We start from the raw sequence: 19,141 nt of genomic DNA, 5'->3' as shown, positions 1-19,141 counted from the left end.
GGGGCTCCCCGAATTGCAGCTGAAGGAGCAGAGCAATCAGCTAATTGCAATCTGCTCCTGCCCTGAGGAGGCAGGCAGCATGGCTCAGCGGTGGGTCGCTCGCTGGGTGCTGGGTGCTGGGTGCTGGGTGCTGGGTGCTGTCGCTGCAGGGAGCTGCCTGCTCCCCTGGGACTCTGCTTTGGACAGTCCTGCAGGTAGGTGCTCACCCCAAATATTTTCTTTGCACCGTATCTCAACCAGCCGGGGAATCGCCCCATAGCAAGTCACCTCCCCTGGTGTGGGGCAGGTGGGCGCCGCGTCCTCCTGCCACCGCGTCCTCCAGCCACCGCGTCCTCCAGCCACCGCGTCCTCCAGCCACATCCCCACGCCACACCGTCCGCCCGCGCCCGCTGCGAGCCGGCAGCAGATGGCTGGTGGGCTGCGGCACAGGCCCCCGCGCCCGCCTCGTGCTCCCTCGTGCCTCGGCACCGCGGTGCCGCCGCTCGGGGACGCGGCTTTGCGTCCCCTCCTTCGTCCCGTGTTTGCTGCTGGTGTCCCTGATGGGGCGACGGGGATGCTCCTCGCCCCGTTTGCAGCGGGATGCTGGGGAGATGCGATGGTGTCAGCGTGGAAAGCGGGGGCAAGGGGCTGGGATGCCCTGGAGCGGGCTGTGCCCGGACGGGACGGTGATGGGCACCAAGGCTTTTCCTCCAGAAGGGTTTGCAGCCCCAGGGATGGGTGAGGAGGTGCCAAACCCACGCTTCGACGGCCGTCCCGGGGCTGGTGAAGGGCAGCAGGGTGTCCGTGGCTGTGCACCCCGCTGCCGCAGCATCCCTCCGTGCCACCCTGTTCTCCCCCCCCCTCCAGCCCCATCCCACCCTCCCTGAGCCGGCCCGGGGTCTGGAGCCATGGAGCCACTTCCCCGGTTCCCGGTGGGGGACAGAGGCGCGTGACACGGCCGGTGGCGACCGCACACAGTTTATTGATACACCGCCAGCACAGCACAGGGATGCTCGGGGACGGGGGGGGGTTGTTCTCTTCTACCGTTACAGCGTGCATCGCATACACAGAGACGGGGAGCGGGCAGCCCGCGGGGGCCGGCACGCAAGCACCATGCTGCCAACGGCTCATGCGGGGGCGGCGGAGTGGGGGGACGAAGTGGGGGGGGGGGGGGGGCGGTGTCAGGTCTGCTCCCCCACCCCGGCTCCTCCAGCTGCCTCCTGGGCCGCGGGGCCGGGGGTTTGGGCGGCACAGCGACGGCTAGAGCAGAGAACGAACACGGCACAGCGCTGCACGACACGGGGGGGACGCCGCGGCGTCCCCCACACCACTGCGGACACGTGCACCACGACTGCAGCCCCGAAGCGGCGCTGGTGGGAGCGGGGGTCCCTGCCTGAGCACCCCTCCATCCCCGGGAGCGGTTCAAAACCGGGGGGTGCTCCCAGCCCCTCTGCCGAACCCCCTGGGCTGGCCGGGGAGCCCCAGCCCCGGTTGGGAGGGCCGGGGCTCCCTGGGAGCGGCGTCGCCGGCGGGGGGGGCGAGCCCTGGTGCAGGGGACCGAGGGAATACGGGGGACGCCGGAGGGGAAGGGGGTCCCGCAGCGGCTGCGCGGCGGAGGGCAGAGCGCGGGGCTCACGCCAGCGAGGATGATGCTGGTCAGCCAGTCCAGGAGACGAAGGCTTCCTCCGTCAGGGCGCAGAGCGGCATGGGTTCTGCCTCCACGCTGGGCGAGCATCCCGCTGGCTCCTTCCCCGAGCGGGCAGGGGCACGGGCAACGCCGCTATTTACACCGGCCGGGTCCCCCGCACCCATCCGGGTCCTCCACCCAGCAGCGTCCGTGGGAGAAGCCCCTGCGGCGGGCGCCCGTCCCCCTCCCCGGCCCTGCCCGCGTCCCACCCTTAACGCCCCACGCTGATGTTGCACGTCTTGCAGCTGGGGTCCTTTTTGGCGTTGGCGGTGGAGAGGCTCATCAGCTGGTGCCCGCTGATCTCCCCCAGCACGCCGAGGCTGAGGTCCACCGGCTCGGTGTATATGACCTCCAGGATGCTGTCCTGGGCATGGCGGTACACCAGCTCGCCCTCCTCCACGCAGCACGTCAGGAACTTGTTGGAGGAAATGTCCAGTTGGGGTAGACGCTCCCGGCAGAAGACATCCCCTGAGGAACCCTTGGGTGCCAGGACCAGGACGACGTAGTGGTAGGCGGTGTACATGCAGTAGAAGTCCGCGAAGTAGAGGTTGGTGTTGGGGTTGAAGAGACGCTGAGCCGGGATCTGGAAACGGTAACGACCGTAGGGCGAGTCCTGGGGGGGCTGCCCGGTGTTGAATTCGGTGTTGCAGCTGAAGAAGATGCCGTGCAGCATGCCGCTGGTGGGCGAGCCGTGGCTGCCGCTGTTGTCCTTCAGCGACGGTTTCATCACGTTCCCGCAGTGCATCCTGCGTTGGGGACCGGGGCGAGGAGGAGGAGGAGGAGGAGGGACACAGACGCACACACACAGAGGCAGGGTCAGGGGACGTGGCCCCGGCGAGGACCAGGTGGCCCCGGGAGGGGAGCAGGGATGGGGGTACCTGACGTGCTGGAAATACTCCTTGTGCTGGTTGCGGTAGAAGACGGAGAAACGCAGCATGCGGCCGGCGATCAGCTCGGCTTTCTCCTGCAGCTGGGCCAGGTGCTCCTTGGCGTAGTCTGGGGACGGGGACGGGGACATCAGGGCGTCTCCATCCCCCTTGGCAGCCCATCCCTGCCCGCAGCCTTCGTTCCCCACACCTCCCGCCTCCCACTCATCAGCTGCCGCTCCAACCAGCCCGGCTTGTGCAAGCTCACGGCATCGCCCCCGTCCTCCCGGCTCCCGGCCCCGCCAGCACCGGCTCGGCCACCCCCGCCATGCTCACCCCCGGTGCAAAACTCCACCGTCTCGCTCCAGCCGGACACCAGGTACTCGCCGTCGCTTTGCTTGACGGCCGTCTGCACCGCCACGCTGTACTCGGTGCGGGGGCTCAGGAACCAATGTCCCCGCACCGTCATGGGCAGCGGCACCGCCTTGGCCACCAGCTTGGTGGGGACGTCCTGTGCCGAGGGGCGAGGGTCAGGCAGTGCCGCATCCCCCCCCGCCCCCCTTTCCCCGGCATCCCTGCCCACCCCTGCCCGATGCCGAGGGGATGCTGCCGGGTACCGCACGCTGCAAAATACCCACGCCGGTGCAGCGGCCGGTGCCTCTGCCGGGGTTTTGCCCGGCACCGAGACACCCCCAAAGCAGCGTGCTGCCGTATCTCCCGCTGACCCCCGCCAGCTCCGGCCCCGGCAGCGCGGCCTCCTCCCCGGCTGCCTGCGCCGGCCCCAAACACCTCCCGGCAAAGCCGCTGCTGGGACAGGGACGAGGGGTCCCTCCCGGGGGGGGGTCTCAGGGACCCCCCGCTCCCGGTGGCATCTCGTGGTGTCAATAGGCCACCGAGCAGCACCGCAGTGCAGAGCAGTTTCTGTGGCAACGGCGGATGCTGGAGTCGGGAGACACAGGGGGAAAAAAAAAAAAAATCCCCCCCATCCCCCCCCCCCTTATTATTGGGGAGGAGAAAAAAAATAATGTTAAACATTAAATAGCATCACCCTGGCAACCGCGCTGCTAAAAACGTCCTGAATTAGTGACTCGTATACAGGGGGAGGGGTGCGTGAGCCGTTTGCCGCTCCGCTCCCCCGTGGGGGCTTGGGGGGGTCGGTTGCACCCCGGTCCCCGTCCCGGTCCCCTCCGCCAGCCATGTCCCGCGGGGGGATTTGTCCCTAAATCAGCGTGGGAGTGGGCTATAACCCTGTTCCCCCGCCCCAAAACCCCCTCTCCTCTCCCCAGGAGGGGGGGTCCCGCATCCCCCCCCCCCCCCCGGCTCACCCGATGCTTGAACTTGTTGGAGTTCTTGTTCTCCTTCTTGTTGAGGTCAATGAAGTAGTGGGTGACCCTCTCCAGGTCCCCTTTCTCCATGGCCCAGGAGATGCGGAAAGAATCGCAGGTGATGTTGTTGATCTCGATATTTTTGGGGGTGGAAAGCAGCTCCATGGCCGGAGGGGCTGAGCTCCTGCGGGCAGAGCAGGGGTGGGGGGCTGCTGAGCGTGGCGGGGGTGCCCGCTGCCCACGGCGGCAGCTGCCAGGCGGGCGGCTGCCCGCGCCGAGGCCCCCACGGCGGAGCAGATGGCACCGGGGTGGAAAAGCGGCCGGCAGCCAGGAATAGGCAACGCAGGCAGGAGCAGGCAGCGGGAAGCTGGGAACAAGCCTGTTCGGGAAGCGGCTGCGCGGGGGCCCCGGCCGCTCCCCCTGGGATGCCGCGGGGCCCCGGCTCGCTGCCAGCGGGTGTTTCGGGGTTTGCTCAACACCGGGTGGGGAAAGAAAAACAAGGGGAGCAGAGGGAGTGCTGGGAGAGGGGAGGATTGCAACGCAGGCGGCTGGCGCTGGAAAAGCTGGATCTGCCTTCGCCCCGTCCCGCGGACGCTCCGTGCCTCAGTTTCCCCGTGGCCTGGGCCGCGCTCACCCCCCGCGCCCTGGGAAGCTGCTCGCCGGGGTGGGCGCGTGGGGGGCTTTGCACCCCGGGGTGGGGGATGCCGGGGCGCAGCGGATGCCGTCGGCGGCACCGGGGGCACGGGAGCCGGGGGGTGCGTCAAGGAGGCTGGGGGGGGGGGTGGGTGCCCTGCAGGGAGCAGCGGTGCCGTGGCGGGCACGTGTCCGAGCCGTGGCACCGCGGGGTTGCCAACACGCCTGCCACCCCCCACGCGCCCACATGCAGGGGCGCACGCCCACGGCGGCTCACACACGCGTGCCCGCGGCCGCTCACACACGCGTGCCCGCGGCCGCCCACGCCCGGGCTCATCCACGCTCCCCCCACCACGGCATCGCGACCACCACCACGCCGGCGCCGACGCCACCGGGCACCCCGTGGGCACATCCACCCCGCGTGTGGGCACCCGTGGGCACGCTCCCACAGCCACCCACGTCCACGCCCGCGCCCCTGCCGCCTGCGCAGTAGCCGGGGGTGCCGGCGGGTGGGCGCAGCGCGTGCCGCCACCCCGCAGCAGGGCGCTTCGCTTGCCCCCGCAGCCCTGCAGCGAGCCGCACCGCGCACCCCCAGCCTCCCCCGGCACCCCGGCGCCGGGTGGCCACCAGCTGGGTGTCACCCCAAATGCACCCCCCACCACCACCCCCCTCGGGCAGAGCAGAAGGTCACCGCTTTGGGGACGGCGTGCCAGCCCGCCGCCCCGTTCCCGTGCCCGGCTGCGGCGCAGGGGCCCTCGCCCTGCCTCGTCCCGCACCGGGAGCTTTGCGGCCAGACCGCGATGCTCCGTGTCACCGTGTCCCCGTGTCCCCGTGCACCCTACGTCCCCCAAGCCAGCCCTGCCAGGGCTCAGCCGGTGCCACGGGGAGGTCGCGGGCTGGCGGCTGCTGGTAGCACGGTGCCGGTGAGGCCCTTACCTGGCCGTGCCGGGGGGCTGCCGGGGTGCGATGGGGTGCTGGTAGGGCAGCAGGGCAGGGCAAAGCAGGCAGCCCCGGGGGGGCCAAACCGAGCGAGACGGGCAGAAGATGCCGGTGAGAGCACGGCGTTGGCGATACCCGGTGATGCCGCGCTGCTGCCTGCGGCTGCTGCGACTGGGATCCTCCCAGCCAGCTCGGAAATAGCAAACACCCTCCAGAGGAGGGAAAAAAATGAGGGGAAAAAAAAAAAAAAAAGAAAAAAAGAAAAAAGAGGGGGGGATAATATCTAAGCAGCTCAGAGCCGGGGAGGGGGGGGAACCTCCTTGTTCTGCCAATGGGGTGGCGGGTTGTGCACGGCGTCAGGCGACGGAGGCAGCGCGGCTCCTGCCTGCTGCTGCCTGCGAGGCGAGCGGGCGGCCGTGGGTGCAGTTGTGGGTGGGGTGGTGGGCAGCTCCTCGCCTGAGCACCCCATTTTGGGGGTTGGAGGTGGGGAGGGGGCGTGGGGTGTCCCGGTTGTGCCGGGGGAGGGAACCGCTGCGGGCACCGGCTGCAGGGGGACGTTGGCGCCCACGCGGGACCCCCGTGGGAAACATGGGTGCAAAGCCCAGAGGTGGGGGGGCTTGCTGTTTTGCTGCTGGTGATGTGGGGGACAAGTTTGTCTGGGGCTGGGCAAGGGGTTTTTTTGGGGTGGGCGGTGAGCACCCCCAAAATAATACTTCCTGCCCCCCAGACACCTGAGCGCGTGGGGTGCCCACGCATGCTTCCCCCGTGGGGCTGTAGCCTGGTTGGGGCCCCCCCGGGCTGTAGGGGACCCTGGGGGGGGTGGCTGCCACCCAGGCAGCCGGGGGGGTTCAAATGAAGGGGTGAGTGGCACCCCCACCCCGTGTCGTGTCCCCCGCCCCCCGCCCACTGTGCCCGGTCCCAAGAGCCGGGCACTGCCCGCCACAAAGATGGCGCCGCCACCTTCGGCATGGGGCTGGGTAGTGCCAAGCACAAAGATGGCGGCTCATTGGCGGGCCCGGCGCACCCGTAATAAAGATGGCGGCAGCGGCTTCTTTCCGGGAAGGTCGGGTCGCATGTTACGCATGCGTAGTGGGGCCTCGAGCCGGTCGTTGCCCGGGCAGGGTAAGGGGCGGCGTGGCGTGGCGTGGGGGCACGGGGGGAGGGGGGAGCGGCTCGGGAGGGGCTGCGAGTGGGTCTGGGGGTGTGCGTGGGGTGCTGAGGCCCCTGGGGAGGGGTGCGAGTGGGCCCTCTTTGGGGGTGTATGGGGGGGGGAAGCAGCCTGGGGAGGGGAACGCGAGTGGGTCCTGGGGGTGCATGGGGGGTGAGCACCCTGGGGAGGGGTTGCGAGTGGGTTCTGGGGGTGCAGGGGGGTGAGCACCCTGGGGAGGGGGTGCGAGTGGGTCCTGGGGGTGCGGGGGGTGAGCACCCTGGGGAGGGGGTGCGAGTGGGTTCTGGGGGTGCGGGGGGTGAGCACCCTGGGGAGGGGGTGCGAGTGGGTTCTGGGGGTGCGGGGGGTGAGCACCCTGGGGAGGGGTTGCGAGTGGGTTCTGGGGGTGCGGGGGGTGAGCACCCTGGGGAGGGGTTGCGAGTGGGTTCTGGGGGTGCGGGGGCTGAGGCCCCTTGGGGGGATGCAAGTGGGTCCGGGGAGTGCAGGGGGGCTGAGCCCCCTGGGGTTGGGTATACGGGGTTGGGCCCTGTTTGGGGGTGCCGGGGGGGCTGAGCCCCCTGTGCAGGGCGCTGGGCCGGGTGTCCCTGACCGACCGTGTGTCCCCCCCCCCTCAGGGCCAGGCCGAGGATGGCAGAGGGGGGCTCGGGCGACACCGGCTCGCCGGGCAGCCTGCGGCCGGGGCTCCCCGGGGCACGGGGGCTGCTCGGGAGGCGCCCGGCCGCCCCCCCCCTCACCCCCGGCCGCCTGCCCTCCATCCGCTCCCGAGACCTCACCCTGGGAGGCGTGAAGAAGGTGAGAACCCCGGGGAAGGCTCCCCAAACCTTTTGGGGGTGACCCTATGTCCTTGCCCCACCACTTGGGCTATGGGTGCTTGGGGACCCCCACAGCACAGGTGGGGTGTGGGAGCGGCAGCCCGGGGGGGTTTCGGGGTGCTGCGGGGGAGCTGGTCCGTGCGGGACGCAGCCGGGTCCCCAGCCGCCTCCTCCAGCCCCGCGGCCGGTTTGGTTTCTGTTGCTTATCTCCGCTCGTGCAGCGACTTGTCCCTCTGCTCTTGTTTGCAGAAAACCTTCACCCCCAACATAATTAGCAGGAAGATCAAGGAAGAGTAAGTGGCCTCGTAAGCGTTTCCGTGGGGTGCGGAGGCGGTTTTGCCGGCAGGTACCCGAGCAGCGGGGTCTCGGTGGGCAAAACGTGCCCTGAGATGGGGACCCGCTGGCGGGAGGGTGGCGGGGGGCAGGGGTGGGGGTGACAGGCCACCTCCCCGCTCCCCAGGCCCAGAGAGGATGTATCCGTCAAGAAGGAGAAGAAGGAGCGGGACCGGGACCGGCAGCGCGACGGGCACGGCCGGGGCCGGGGCCGGCCCGAGGTTATCCAGTCCCACTCCATCTTCGAGCAGGGCCCGGCTGAAATGATGAAGAAGAAAGGTAACGGGAGCTGCCCCCCCCCTTCCCCGGGGTGGGGGGGGGGGTCTTGGGGCCACCCTGCCCGGCTCGGGGCTCACCCCGGGGCTGCTCCCCTCTCCCCAGCAGGCTCCTGGGACAAGACGGTGGACATGTCGGACTTCGGCCCTTCCCACATCATCAACATCAAGAAGGAGAAGAGGGAGACGGACGAGGAGACAAAGCAGATCCTGCGGATGCTGCAGAAGGACGACGTGGGTGGGACCGGGTGGGGATGGCTTTGGTGCCACCGGGCCGGTGCTGAGTGTCCCCTCTCCCGTCCCTGCAGTTCCTCGATGACCCGGGGCTGAAGAACGACATCCGTAACAAGCCGGTGCAGCTGCCGCTGGCCCACTCGGGCTGGCTCTTCAAGGAGGAGGCGGCGGAGCAGGAGGACGCCCAGCCCTGGCTGCCCGGCCCCAAGGAGGAGAAGATGGAGCTGGACCCGCCGGCGGTGAAAGGTGCGCTGGGGTGCGGGGGGGATCCCGGCGGGCAGGGGCTGGGGGGGGCTGCCCCCTCTCCCCGTGCCCACCCGCCGCCTCTCACCGGTGCCAGTGAAAGAAGAGCCGTGCGATGAGGACCCCCTGCCCAAGCCCACGCAAACCGAGAGACCCCCCGGTTTCCCCCGGGACGTCTCGGTGGCCGAGCTGCTGCAGCGGCTGAGTCTGTCGGCCGAGGAGGAGCTGCTCTTCCTGCAGCTGCCTGACACGCTGCCCGGCCAGCCGCCCACCCAGGACACCAAACCCATCAAGACGGAGCTGCAAAACGAGGAAGGGCAGGTGGTCGTGGTGAAGCAGGAGAAGAGCCAGGTAGGGGCTCGGGGGGGCCGACAGCGGGGTGGGATGGGGGACAGCGTGGTGATGTCCCCCCTCACCCCGCGGTCTTCCTCGGCAGGAGGCGAGGCAGGCGGAGAATACCTGCACGCTGGCCGACCTCCCCGAGGGGCAGGTGGGGAAACTGCTCATCCGCAAGTCGGGGAAGGTGCAGCTGGTGCTGGGCAAGGTGACCCTGGACGTGACCATGGGGACCCCCTGCTCTTTTCTGCAGGTACAGGGGCTGGGGGGGGCGGTTCTGGGGGCTTGATCTGTGGGGCTGCACCCCGAGATAACCCCTTGGGGGTTCCTAGGACCATCAGGGAGGAGCGGGGTCGTGCTGGCCCGTAGGTGACGGGGCTGGCGGCCCATCCCCGTGGCAGTCGGGGGGGGGAAGGAGCCTGCTCTTGTCCCCGGGGTGTGGGTAGTGGGGGACACGTCTCCAGGCTTAGCCCCCCACAGCGGGCAGGGACCTCGGGCCTTCTCCCACCACGGTGAAAGGGTTTCCCGTGGGAGTGGGCTGCTCACGGGCATTTCTCCCCTCTGGAAAAGGAGCTGGTGTCCGTCGGCATCGGGGACAACCGGACGGGCGAGATGATCGTCCTGGGCCACGTGAAGCACAAGCTGGTGTGTTCCCCGGACTTCGAGGCTCTGCTGGAGCACCGGCACCGGTAGCCCACCGGTAGCCCCACAGCCCGTGGGGACGGTCCCTGCACAGCTCGGGGACCCTGCAGTGCCCTGGCTCTGCCCTCGGCCCCTCCAGCCTCGCCTTGGGGACGTGGAGAAGGGGCTTCTGCAGGGGTGGGTGCAGGGCCAGCTCCTGCCTCCCTCCCTGCCCCCCAGGGGAGCAGCACCGGGGCTGGGGGCTCCGGCTCGATTCCCCCAGACCCGCTGCCCACCCCGTGCAAAACAGGCAGGGGCCGTGGCTGCCTACATCTCACAGATTTCTGGATGTGCGGGACCGTGGCGTGTCCCCCCCGCCTCTCCAGCAGCCGTGCACACGCTGGGGAGAGCAGGACACGCACCTGCGGGGAGAAACGCGCAATAAAAACCTCTTCTTTTTTTTTCTTTTTTTTTTTTTTCCCCCCCTCCCTCCGTCTGGGGCTGCTCCGTCTCGTCCTGTCTCCCCGCTCTCCTCTGCCAGCGGTGGCCTCCACCCTGTGCCGCCTGCCTCACCGGTTGCCACCAGCGGGTTGGGCACTGGCCCCGGCGTGGCATGCTCGGTGGTGGCACGCTCGGTGGTGGCACGCTCGGTGGTGGCACGTCGGGCTGCGTCCTTGGCCACTTACTCACCCGGTGCTGCCTGGGTAGAGCCCAGGGGACCCCTGTGTGGTGCCGGGGGGGCTGAGCACCCCGAGGGGCTGGGCAGGGGCAGGCAGCCAGGAGCATCTCCCCGCTCCGGCCGGAGGAAGCAGCGTGGAGGTGGCGGGGTGCGTGGGACATTCCCCCCCCCCACCCCGGGGACCAGCGTGGGTCCCTGGGCTCCACTACAAGGGGGGGCCCAGTCAGTGGCCACCACTGCAGCCCCAGCGTGGTGGCAGGAGGCTGCGTGTCTTGGGGGGGGGGGGCGGGCACGGCATCACCCCACCGTCCGCCGTGGAACCAAATCCTCCCCGTGTGGTCCCCCCGCCTCGCCCCCCCCCCAGGCAGCCCCAGCAGGCTGGGAAGCACCAGTTGATGTGCAGAGCGGGGCTGGGGCTGCACTTACCCCTCTGCTGTTGCTCCCCCACCCCCAAATCCCATCTCACCCCCCCCAAATCCCACCTTCCCCCCTCCATCCCATCTTCCCCCCAAATCCCATTTCCCCACCAGATCCCATCTCCCCCAAATCTCCCCTTACCCTCTCATCTCCCCCAAATCCCATGTCATCCCCCCAAATCCCATCTCACCCCCCAAGTCCCATCTCACCCCCCCAAATCCTATCTCCCCCCCCCAATCCCATCTCCCCCCCAAATCCCCCTTACCCCCCCCGCTCCTGCCCCGGCCCCGCCCCTTGGCGGGCGCTGTCCGCGGTGCTGAAGCCCCGCCCATATGGGCGTGGCATCTCCGCGAGGGGCGTGGCCAGCTAGCTGTCCAATGAGGGCTGGGGCGGTGGGTGGGCGGAGCCGCGCCTGCGCAGTGAGGCGGCGGCAGCGTGCCGGCCGCCGCGGGCCGTCCCTCCTCGACGGAGCCGCCATGGATCCCGCCCGGCCCTTCCGCCTGCCCGGCCCCGGCCGGGCCCCCGCTCCCCGCGGCGGGCTGCGGGGGCTCCCGGGCCGCACCCAGCGCCTGCCCCAGCCCGGCCCGCCCGAGCCCCGGCCCTCCCTGGCGCCGCTCTCCGCCCTGCTGTGCGGCCTGGGCCTCGGCGAGCGGCCCTGCCCCTCTCTGGAGGCGGGGGACTGGCCCGTCGGTGGGTGGCTGTGCCCGAGGGGGCCGGGGATGCCCGGCCGGGCCCCCCCCTCCCCCCCACTGCCACCCACCGTGCCCGCTTCTTCCCGCAGGCCGTGGCACCACCGGCGTGGTGGAGGCTCTGGCACGGCCCAGCCCGGCGGTGGAGGAGGACGAGGGGGCGGCAGCGATGGCAGCGCTCCCCACACGTGGGCGGTGAGTCCCCCCGTTGCCCCCTGTCCCCCGTCCTGCCGTGGCCCCGAGTCCTTCTGATGGTTTAGTCGCCGACCCCGGTGGCGGCGGGCTGGGGGACACCCTGCAGGTGACACCGCTGGCGTGACCGAGCCGGGGCCCGCGCCGCCTCCTGCTCCGCTCCCTCGGTGGTGTGGCGGCTCGGCGGCTCGGTGCCAAATCTCGGTGTTTCGAGCATCTCCAGGCAGGGAGCACCTGCTGTGTGTGGGGCATGAGCAGGGGGACCCGGCTGCCAGAGGGGGGGGGATTGCAGGGGGTGGCAGGGAGGGCCATCGCTGGGGGCTTGCAGCCAGGACGCTGCTGGCACGTACCCAGCGTGCCGGGGCTCACCTTTGCCCATGCCGCGGACACAGGATCCTGTGGCGAGGCAGAGGGGACACGCTGCCTGATCCCCCCAGGAGAAACGCTGCCGTGCCATCCCACGGGAAGCCCTGCACCACTGCTGCACCCACCCTGCACCCACCAGGACCCCGGCCCTCCCTGCCACCCGCACCCGCTCCAGGGACCCCCCCGGCTGCTGGCAGACCGTAAGTGAAGGATCGGTGAGCCCCAGCCCCACGTTTTGGGGTCTGAGTGCCGGCTGGGGTCGCAGCTGGCCACCCTGCCTCTGCCCCGTCTCTCCTAGGGCACCGGGGACGAAGCCGGCAGCGAAGGGAACTGCCTTAGCCATGGGGCTGAACTCAGTTAAAATCCACTGCCAGAACGAAGCCGTCTACCAGTACCACGTTACCTTCAGGTATCGACGTGGACACGGGGGGCCATGCTCCTTCGCAGCCCCTCGAAGGGTGGGTGTCCCTGGGCAGAGCCCTCCGTGTCACTCCCTCCCTTCCTCCATCCCGGTAGCCGCTAGATGGAGTGGCCGGCGTGGCCACGGCGCCTATGGGCAGAGCTGCTGCAGGGCAGCAAAGCACATGAGCTCTGGCTTTTCCCCCTCGTGGGGTTTTTGGGGTCCTGAGCAGGGTCTCGCAGGGGGGCAGAGGAGGATTAAAAGACCGAGGACTTGCCGGCGGAGGCAGGCGATGCGTCCCTGTCTCCGGCAGCCCCGAGGTGGAGTGCAGGAGCACGCGCTTTGCCATGCTGAAGGAGCACCGGGCAGTGACGGGGGACGTGACCGCATTCGACGGCTCCATCCTTTACCTGCCCATCCTGCTCCCCCAGGTAAGGGGCGATGTGTTCCGTGGCAGGGTGAGGTTGTTCTAGCCAATTTGGGGGCACAGGGATGCCCCCCCCCCCCCCCCAGATCTCCACTCAATGTGCCGGGTAGGAGAGCGTCCCTCCCGCCCTGGCTAACACGCCGTCTCACCCCGCAGCCGGTCAGTCTGAAGGCTCAGAAGAAGAGCAGCGGGGAGGAGATCACCATCACCATCCAGATCACCAAGGTCCTCGAGCCTAGCTCGGATCTCTGCATCCCCTTCTACAACGTGGTTTTCCGGAGGTGAGAGATGGCAGAGACCCTCCCTGAACTCCGAGGAGGAGACCCTCCTCCTCCTCCTCCTCCCTCCAAGCCTGAGCCCGCGCTGCTTTTATTTTTCTTTCCTAGGGTGATGAGAATCTTAGATATGAAGCTTGTTAGGAGGAATTTCTTTGAACCTGCCCAGGCCACCGTATTACAGCATTACAGGTGGGTGCTGGACACGGTTTCCTCCTGCTGCTGCCCAAGCGCGTGAGTGCAAGGTGGGGACATCCCTGTCCCCCTGGCAGTAGCGCAAGGCTGGAAATTCGGAAGTCCTTGCCAGGTCAGCTCTCTTGGCCAGCTCTGGTTAGCCTGGCCTCAGAGCGCCTATTTTCTGCAGTGCAATTCAGGGGTTATTAGCTGAAAGCTGGCAGCCAGCTGGGAAATAAATCGCCGTGTGTTTTGAGCGCTCCTTGGCGAGCGGGACAGCTGCCCGGCTCCTCTGGCAGCACCGTGCAGGCGGCTCCAGTTTTAACCCAGGCGCCGTTGGGCATTTTCCCCTCCGGACACAGGCTGCAGATTTGGCCGGGGTACTCTGTCAGCATCCGGAAGAAGGACGGCGGCCTCTTCCTCTTGGTCGATGCCATCCACAAAGTCATCCGCAGCGATTCCGTCCTGAACTTCATGTAAGAGAAGGGAAAAAGCCCGGAGGAGCCCTGCGGGGCTTTAGGGCTGAGGGTGGTTTTCCAGCAGCCGCGTGCCTGGGGCTGGCTCTTGGCGAGGGCAGTGCCAGCCGTGATCACTGGGCCCGTGGCCACTGGTGCCGTTTGGCAAAGGGCATTTTATTTTTGGGGTAGCGTGGGCAGGGAACGTCGCCGTGAGTCTCTCCTCCTCCCTCTCTCCCCGCTGCAGGCACACCATCTACAAGCAAAGCCTCAGCAGCTTCCAGGACGAGTGCACCAAGCAGCTGGTGGGCAGCGTGGTCATCACCCGCTACAACAACCGCACCTACCGCATTGACGACATCGACTGGAACAAGACCCCGAGGGACAGTTTCACCCTGACCAGTGGCGAGGAGATCACCTTCGTGGACTACTACAGGTAGGGACCTGCTGGAGCATCCCTTGGGATGAGCGTCTGTCCGTGGGGAAGGGCTTGATGCCTGGCTCCGACCCAAGGTGGGTGAGCAGGAGCAGGAACATCTCGCCTGATGCCATCTCCCTGCTGTTTTTCCAGCAAAGCCTACGGGATCACCATCAGGGAGCTGGACCAGCCGTTGCTCATCCACAGGCCCAGGGAAAAACAGACGCCGGAGGGGAGGGTGAGCCAGGCACGGAGACCTGGGGGAGGGAAATTGAGACCCACGGTCTTTTCTCGGCTCTTTCAGCCCCGTCCTGCCCATAGCTGGGAGGGCAGGGGCCTGCAGACCCTCAGGGTGCTGACAGTGCCTGTCCCTCTCCCTGCAGCGTCGGCTGGACATGGTGCTGCTTGTGCCGGAGCTCACCTTCATGACCGGGGTCCCCGAGATAAGGAAGGACAGTCGCATGGTGAAGGTCAGAGCATGATTGCATCTGATGGTCCCTGCTCACCCGAGCCGGCGTTGCCCGGTTTGGAGAGCTGAGCCCCGGCCAGCCACTGCCAGGGGGAGCTCAGAGCCCCCCCCCCCCCCCATCACACCTGGGGGTTCCCCATCCCACCTCCTCCCGTGCCCGCCTGCCGCAGGAGGTGATGCGGGAGATGCTGCAGAGCCCCAGGCAGCACTACGTGCGTCTCACCAGCCTCCTGCGCAGGATCAAGGACAGCCCGGAGGCCTCGAGGGAGCTGATGCACTGGGGGCTCAGCCTGGACCCAGACATCCACAGGGTAAGGGCTGTGGGGGGCCAGGCTCCGAGCTCCCCCCAGGAACGGAGGCAATGGCTGCACCGCGGCGGCACTGGAGCTGCCATGGGTTTCTGCTCCGTTTAGACCCAGGGCCGAGTCCTGCCCACAGAAAGAATCAACCTGCGGCACAGCTCCTTCATCCCCGGCGAGGATCTGAGCTGGAACAAGGAGGTCACGCGAGAAGCCTCCATCTCGGCGGTGAGCCCCCGGCTCGGCCCTTGCAACAACATCCCCTTGTTTGAAAACTGGGATGGGTTTTCTTAGTGCTGGCATCCCGTCTGTCCCGCTCCCGTCTGAGCTTGTTCGAGCTAAAACCCTTCCCTTATTTATATTGGCTTTATGCTTCAGCTTGTTTTTCCTAAGGAGGTTAGAGGTACGTGGCCACAGCGGCTGCTTTCCCACCTCCTCTTGGAGTGGCTGAGGGCTTTCAGACTGCAGGAATCGGATGTTGTCCTGTGCCCTTCAGGTTCCTCTTGGGCCGCTTTCCCTCTCCCAAATTTCCCTCTGTGCTGCAGGGCTGGGAGCTGCGTGGTTTGGCAGCCCCAGCCCCGAGGCAAGGGCTGTCCTTGCCTCCCTCCTAGATCGCCATGAATTACTGGCTGCTGGTTTACCCAAAGCGCCTGCAGGACTTGGCGAAGGATCTGGTGGCCGCCATGGAGAGCGTCTGCGGCCCCATCGGCATGCACGTCAGCCGTCCCGCTTTGGTGGAGCTGAAGGACGACCGCATCGAGACCTATGCCAAGACCATCCGAAGCGTTTTGAGTAGCGAGGTGAGGCGGGGGGCTCGGAGGGACAGCGCAGGTTAGCGCAAGGTTAACGCGTCTGCTGGGGAGGGCTGCGCAGTCGGTGGGTCTTCTCGGATCCCCGTGCATCTGATGCTTGTGTGTCACCCTCCCCTGCTGTGCTTCCCCGCAGGACAAGGTGCAGCTGCTCCTGTGCATAATCTCCAGCAGCCGGGAGGATTTGTACGGGGCCATCAAGAAGCTGTGCTGCGTGCAGTCCCCCGTGCCCTCCCAGGTAGGCGAGGGGCTTGGCAGAAGGGGACCACCGGCGTGGGGAAGCCGTGGGCATCTCCAGCCGCGCTTTTCCCTGTTTCCCCCCCCCCCGCAGGTCATCAACGCGCAGTCCCTCACGGGCCAGTCGGGCAAGATGAGGACCGTGGTCCAGAAAGTCCTGCTGCAGATGAACTGCAAGCTGGGCGGCGAGCTCTGGGGGGTCGACATCCCCCTGGTAAGGCGGGGAAAACCATTCGGCACACGCGTGCGATGAGTTTGCGAGCTCCAGGGTGTAAACTGTTGTGGTCGTGGGCTTCCCTCTGGGGATGCGGATGAACCGCCTGCAGAATTGGGGTTGGCGTCTCCCGTTTTGTGTGCTCAACGTCCCTCGCAGCTGCAGGGACCCAGGCAGGGCAGCCCGGAGGTGTCTGACCTACCCCTAACTCCCACCTGCCTTTTTTTTTTCTCCCCCCAGAAACAGCTGATGGTTATCGGCATGGACGTCTACCACGGCCGCAGCAGAGGGATGCGCTCCGTCATCGGCTTTGTGGCCAGCATGAATCAGTACGTGGTGCCTCGGGAGGGAAGGCTTTCCTCCCGCTCCACCCTGGGGATGCGGGGTAGGGGGGGATCCCACAGCAGCATCGCCGCTGCGTCCCCTTTGCCGGGAAAGGGGCGAAGCTGATGCCTTCCCCGACTGCTGCGCTCAGCAAGGCGTCTGCCAGCGTGTTTCCGTCGGGCGTCGCTGGCTGCCGGCGCAGGCAGCAGCGGCCTTTGGCACGCCCTCGGCACCGTATCGCTGGGAAAGGCGCCGCGAGCGCCGAGCCGGGGTCGGTTTCGGTTGCGCAATGGCTCGGTGGACTTTGGCTGGCGAGGTGGGTGCCTGACGCTCGTCACCCCTCCATCCCCAGCGTCCTCACCAAGTGGTACTCCAGGGTGGTCTTCCAGATGCCGCACCAGGAGATCGCCGACAGCCTGCGGCTCTGCCTGGCTGATGCTCTCCAGCACTTCCATGAGGTGAGGCCAAACCCCCAGCCTGGCGCTATCAAAAAAAACCCTCCCATGATTTAATATCTCCTTAAAACAAGGGAAAAACACCCCAAACCTGTCGGCCCGAGTGCGTGCGAGTGAGCAAACATCCTCGGCAGCCTTTGGACTGGATGCAGCGCCCGCAGCCACGCACGCCCCAGGAGGCTCGCCCTTATCTCGGGAACGTGCAAACCTGCCTCGAGTATTAGTTTGCACTGGGTGAAGTGCCACGTTACGCCTCTGCTCGTATCAGCGTCGAACTGCTGAGCCCTGTCCTCTTGTCCCACGTCCCCAGCGTGAGAAAAGCAGCGTGTGATGGGGCGGGGGCCAGGACCCATCAGCAGCAGGGACCCGCTCTTGGGATTTTCCCATCTCTCTGCGGGTGCTAAAAACTGGAAGTTTGGTGGTCACCGAACGCGTGCCCACGGGCAGGATTAGTGCTTCTCTGCCCTGCCAGCCCCTCTGAAACCTGCTTTGAAATGCATTTGCTGGGGCTGAGTGTAGTTAGGGGCTTTCTGCAAAGCTTGAGGGCGATGGGTTGAATTCACAGGCTGCGAGACCGCTGAATTGTCAGCCCTGGAGACCTGGTGGGCATCGAGCGCCCAGCTTCTTGCCGGGGCACGCATTCCCCCCCCCACCAGCCAGTCCTGGGCATGGAGGGGGAAAAACCAGTGACCTCTTCCAATTTCCGCTTCCCCAGATGAACCACTGCTTGCCCAAGAAGATAGTCGTGTACAGGGACGGCGTGTCCGACAGCCAGCTCGACACCGTGCTCAAATACGAGATCCCGCAGATGCAGAAGTGCTTCGACACCTTTGAGAACTACCAGCCCAGCATGGTGGTCATGGTGGTGCAGAAGCAAATCAGCACCAACTTCTACACCCTGACAGCAGAGCAATTCACATCCCCTCCTCCGGGGACGGTCATCGACCACACTGTCACCAGCTTGGACTGGTGAGTGGCACTGGCAGTAACGCTGGCTGCTTTTGGGAGAGCTGCACGGGGCGCAAAGAAACCTCGCGTGCAAAGAAACCTCGTGTGGAAAAAACCAAAAACCTTGCCCTTCCCTCCCTTTCAGGCAGGATTTCTTTTTGTTGGCCCATCACTCTCGCCAGGGCTGCAGCATCCCCACGCGCTACATCTGCGTGCTGAACACGGCCAACCTTAGCTGCGAGCACCTGCAGAGGTAAGGGCAGGCTTTCCACAGCCCCCCACCCCCGCAACATCCTGCAGCGTGGGGACCCGTGTCTGACCCCCCAAATCTGTGGTTTTTTGCGAAACAGTCCCCTGGAGCTTGCGGGGAGGGCAGCAGGTACCCGTGCAGGCACTGGGCTGAGTCTGCTCTTCATACTGGGTTAGCTGGGAGGACTCGACAGCGGATGAGGAGGCGGATTGCATCTTGTCTTGCCTCCTCTCTGGGCAAGAACTAATTGCAAGGGTGATAAAGGAAAAAATCTGTCACGCCGTGCTGGCCTGGGTGGCCTTGCAGGAGAGCTGCTGCCGGTTGAAATGCGGCTCAAATAGTACCCGGGTAATTAATGCAATCAGCCGCTCTCGGTGCCCAGGCAGAGCCTGGCCTTTAACTCGTGCAGTCGGGAAGAAAACAGCCCTGTGCGCAGGTTTGGCCTCGCAGCCAAAGAGCTGCTGGAGCTGACGGAGCCGGCGCTGCCCTGCCGAAGCACAGCGCTGCCTTAGGGAGCAGGATCCGGCCCCAAAGCATCGATCCTGCAAGCGCCGGCGTGCCAGGGAGCACTGACGTCCTCTCCTCTCGCTGTCCCCAGGTTGACTTTCAAGCTCTGTCACCTCTATTGGAACTGGCCGGGCACCGTCCGCGTCCCTGCCCCGTGCAAGTACGCGCACAAGCTGGCCTTCCTCTCGGGGCAGGTCCTGCACCACGAGCCCAGCGCCCAGCTCTGCGACAAGCTCTTCTTCCTATAGCCGGCGTGCTGGCAACGGGGGGCGAAAGGGCTCGCTTTGGGGTTCGGCTCCCCCAGCTGCTGCCGTTAAGTCTCCTGCAAGAGGGACTTCCTTTCCTTAAGTATGGCTTTTTTTTTATTATTTATTTTTTTAATTTATTTCTCCGCATGGGTTCTTGGGTTCATTTTTATTGTTGTTTTAAAAGGATGCTTGGAAGCGCTCCAGCGTGCCAGCACGGCCCTGGAGCCCTGGGCTCCCGGGATTCATCTCCATGGGAATAACCCTGGAGCAAAACCCCGTTGCTGCGGGGCTGCCAGTCTCTGCCTGCTGGTTTCCAGTCCTCCCAGCAAAGGGGCTTGAATAAATGAGCCCCAAAAGGTGATGCTGCTCCCGCAGCACGGGCTGCAGCTCATCCCTGCCCGTCCCCCTGCCCCGTGCAGGTGCTGGATGCGAAACCCA

At 66.8% G+C, this 19,141-nt stretch overlaps 3 protein-coding genes across 3 annotated transcripts; 2 read left to right on the top strand and 1 right to left on the bottom strand.

Annotated features, from left to right (window-relative positions):
- Window positions 1–997: 997 nt before the first annotated feature.
- PHYHIP (phytanoyl-CoA 2-hydroxylase interacting protein) lies at window positions 998–5,605 on the bottom strand. Its single transcript, XM_072846343.1, has 5 exons — window positions 5,427–5,605; window positions 3,858–4,041; window positions 2,869–3,043; window positions 2,545–2,662; window positions 998–2,412 (listed from the first exon to the last, which is right to left on the bottom strand). The coding sequence occupies exons 2-5, from the start codon at window positions 4,020–4,022 to the stop codon at window positions 1,878–1,880; spliced, it is 993 nt and encodes a 330-aa protein (XP_072702444.1). The 5' UTR covers window positions 4,023–4,041; window positions 5,427–5,605; the 3' UTR covers window positions 998–1,877.
- Window positions 5,606–6,454: 849 nt separating this feature from the next.
- POLR3D (RNA polymerase III subunit D) lies at window positions 6,455–9,912 on the top strand. Its single transcript, XM_072846342.1, has 9 exons — window positions 6,455–6,551; window positions 7,212–7,389; window positions 7,659–7,702; window positions 7,870–8,021; window positions 8,124–8,251; window positions 8,326–8,497; window positions 8,592–8,845; window positions 8,931–9,083; window positions 9,401–9,912. The coding sequence occupies exons 2-9, from the start codon at window positions 7,225–7,227 to the stop codon at window positions 9,521–9,523; spliced, it is 1,191 nt and encodes a 396-aa protein (XP_072702443.1). The 5' UTR covers window positions 6,455–6,551; window positions 7,212–7,224; the 3' UTR covers window positions 9,524–9,912.
- A 1,965-nt stretch (window positions 9,913–11,877) lies between these two features.
- Window positions 11,878–18,858, top strand: PIWIL2 (piwi like RNA-mediated gene silencing 2). Its single transcript, XM_072846340.1, has 19 exons — window positions 11,878–11,994; window positions 12,093–12,203; window positions 12,508–12,625; window positions 12,778–12,902; window positions 13,008–13,088; window positions 13,433–13,546; window positions 13,773–13,961; window positions 14,097–14,181; window positions 14,327–14,413; window positions 14,583–14,723; window positions 14,826–14,939; window positions 15,323–15,511; window positions 15,657–15,758; window positions 15,852–15,971; window positions 16,212–16,300; window positions 16,648–16,753; window positions 17,466–17,719; window positions 17,844–17,951; window positions 18,547–18,858. The coding sequence occupies exons 2-19, from the start codon at window positions 12,136–12,138 to the stop codon at window positions 18,701–18,703; spliced, it is 2,247 nt and encodes a 748-aa protein (XP_072702441.1). The 5' UTR covers window positions 11,878–11,994; window positions 12,093–12,135; the 3' UTR covers window positions 18,704–18,858.
- Window positions 18,859–19,141: the final 283 nt, after the last annotated feature.

Source organism: Ciconia boyciana, chromosome 25, assembly GCF_034638445.1.
Source record: "Ciconia boyciana chromosome 25, ASM3463844v1, whole genome shotgun sequence".
Lineage (NCBI taxonomy): Eukaryota > Metazoa > Chordata > Aves > Ciconiiformes > Ciconiidae > Ciconia > Ciconia boyciana.
The sequence above is the reverse complement of the archived record's forward strand: the minus strand, read 5'-3'. Positions and strand labels throughout refer to the sequence as shown.

Bases quoted from the DNA above. Each gene is read 5' to 3' on its own strand.
- PHYHIP (XM_072846343.1), bottom strand. From the start codon at position 4,022: ATGGAGCTGCTTTCCACCCCCAAAAATATCGAGATCAACAACATCACC. The intron at 2,663-2,868 runs GTGAGCATGGCG...CCCCGTCCCCAG, and splicing joins GGTGGAGTTTTGCACCGGGG to ACTACGCCAAGGAGCACCTG. The intron at 2,413-2,544 runs GTACCCCCATCC...TCCCCAACGCAG, and splicing joins GAGTATTTCCAGCACGTCAG to GATGCACTGCGGGAACGTGA.
- PIWIL2 (XM_072846340.1), top strand. From the start codon at position 12,136: ATGGGGCTGAACTCAGTTAAAATCCACTGCCAGAACGAAGCCGTCTAC. The intron at 12,204-12,507 runs GTATCGACGTGG...TGTCTCCGGCAG, and splicing joins CAGTACCACGTTACCTTCAG to CCCCGAGGTGGAGTGCAGGA. The intron at 12,903-13,007 runs GTGAGAGATGGC...TTTCTTTCCTAG, and splicing joins TACAACGTGGTTTTCCGGAG to GGTGATGAGAATCTTAGATA.
- POLR3D (XM_072846342.1), top strand. From the start codon at position 7,225: ATGGCAGAGGGGGGCTCGGGCGACACCGGCTCGCCGGGCAGCCTGCGG. The intron at 7,390-7,658 runs GTGAGAACCCCG...TCTTGTTTGCAG, and splicing joins CCCTGGGAGGCGTGAAGAAG to AAAACCTTCACCCCCAACAT. The intron at 8,498-8,591 runs GTGCGCTGGGGT...CACCGGTGCCAG, and splicing joins GGACCCGCCGGCGGTGAAAG to TGAAAGAAGAGCCGTGCGAT.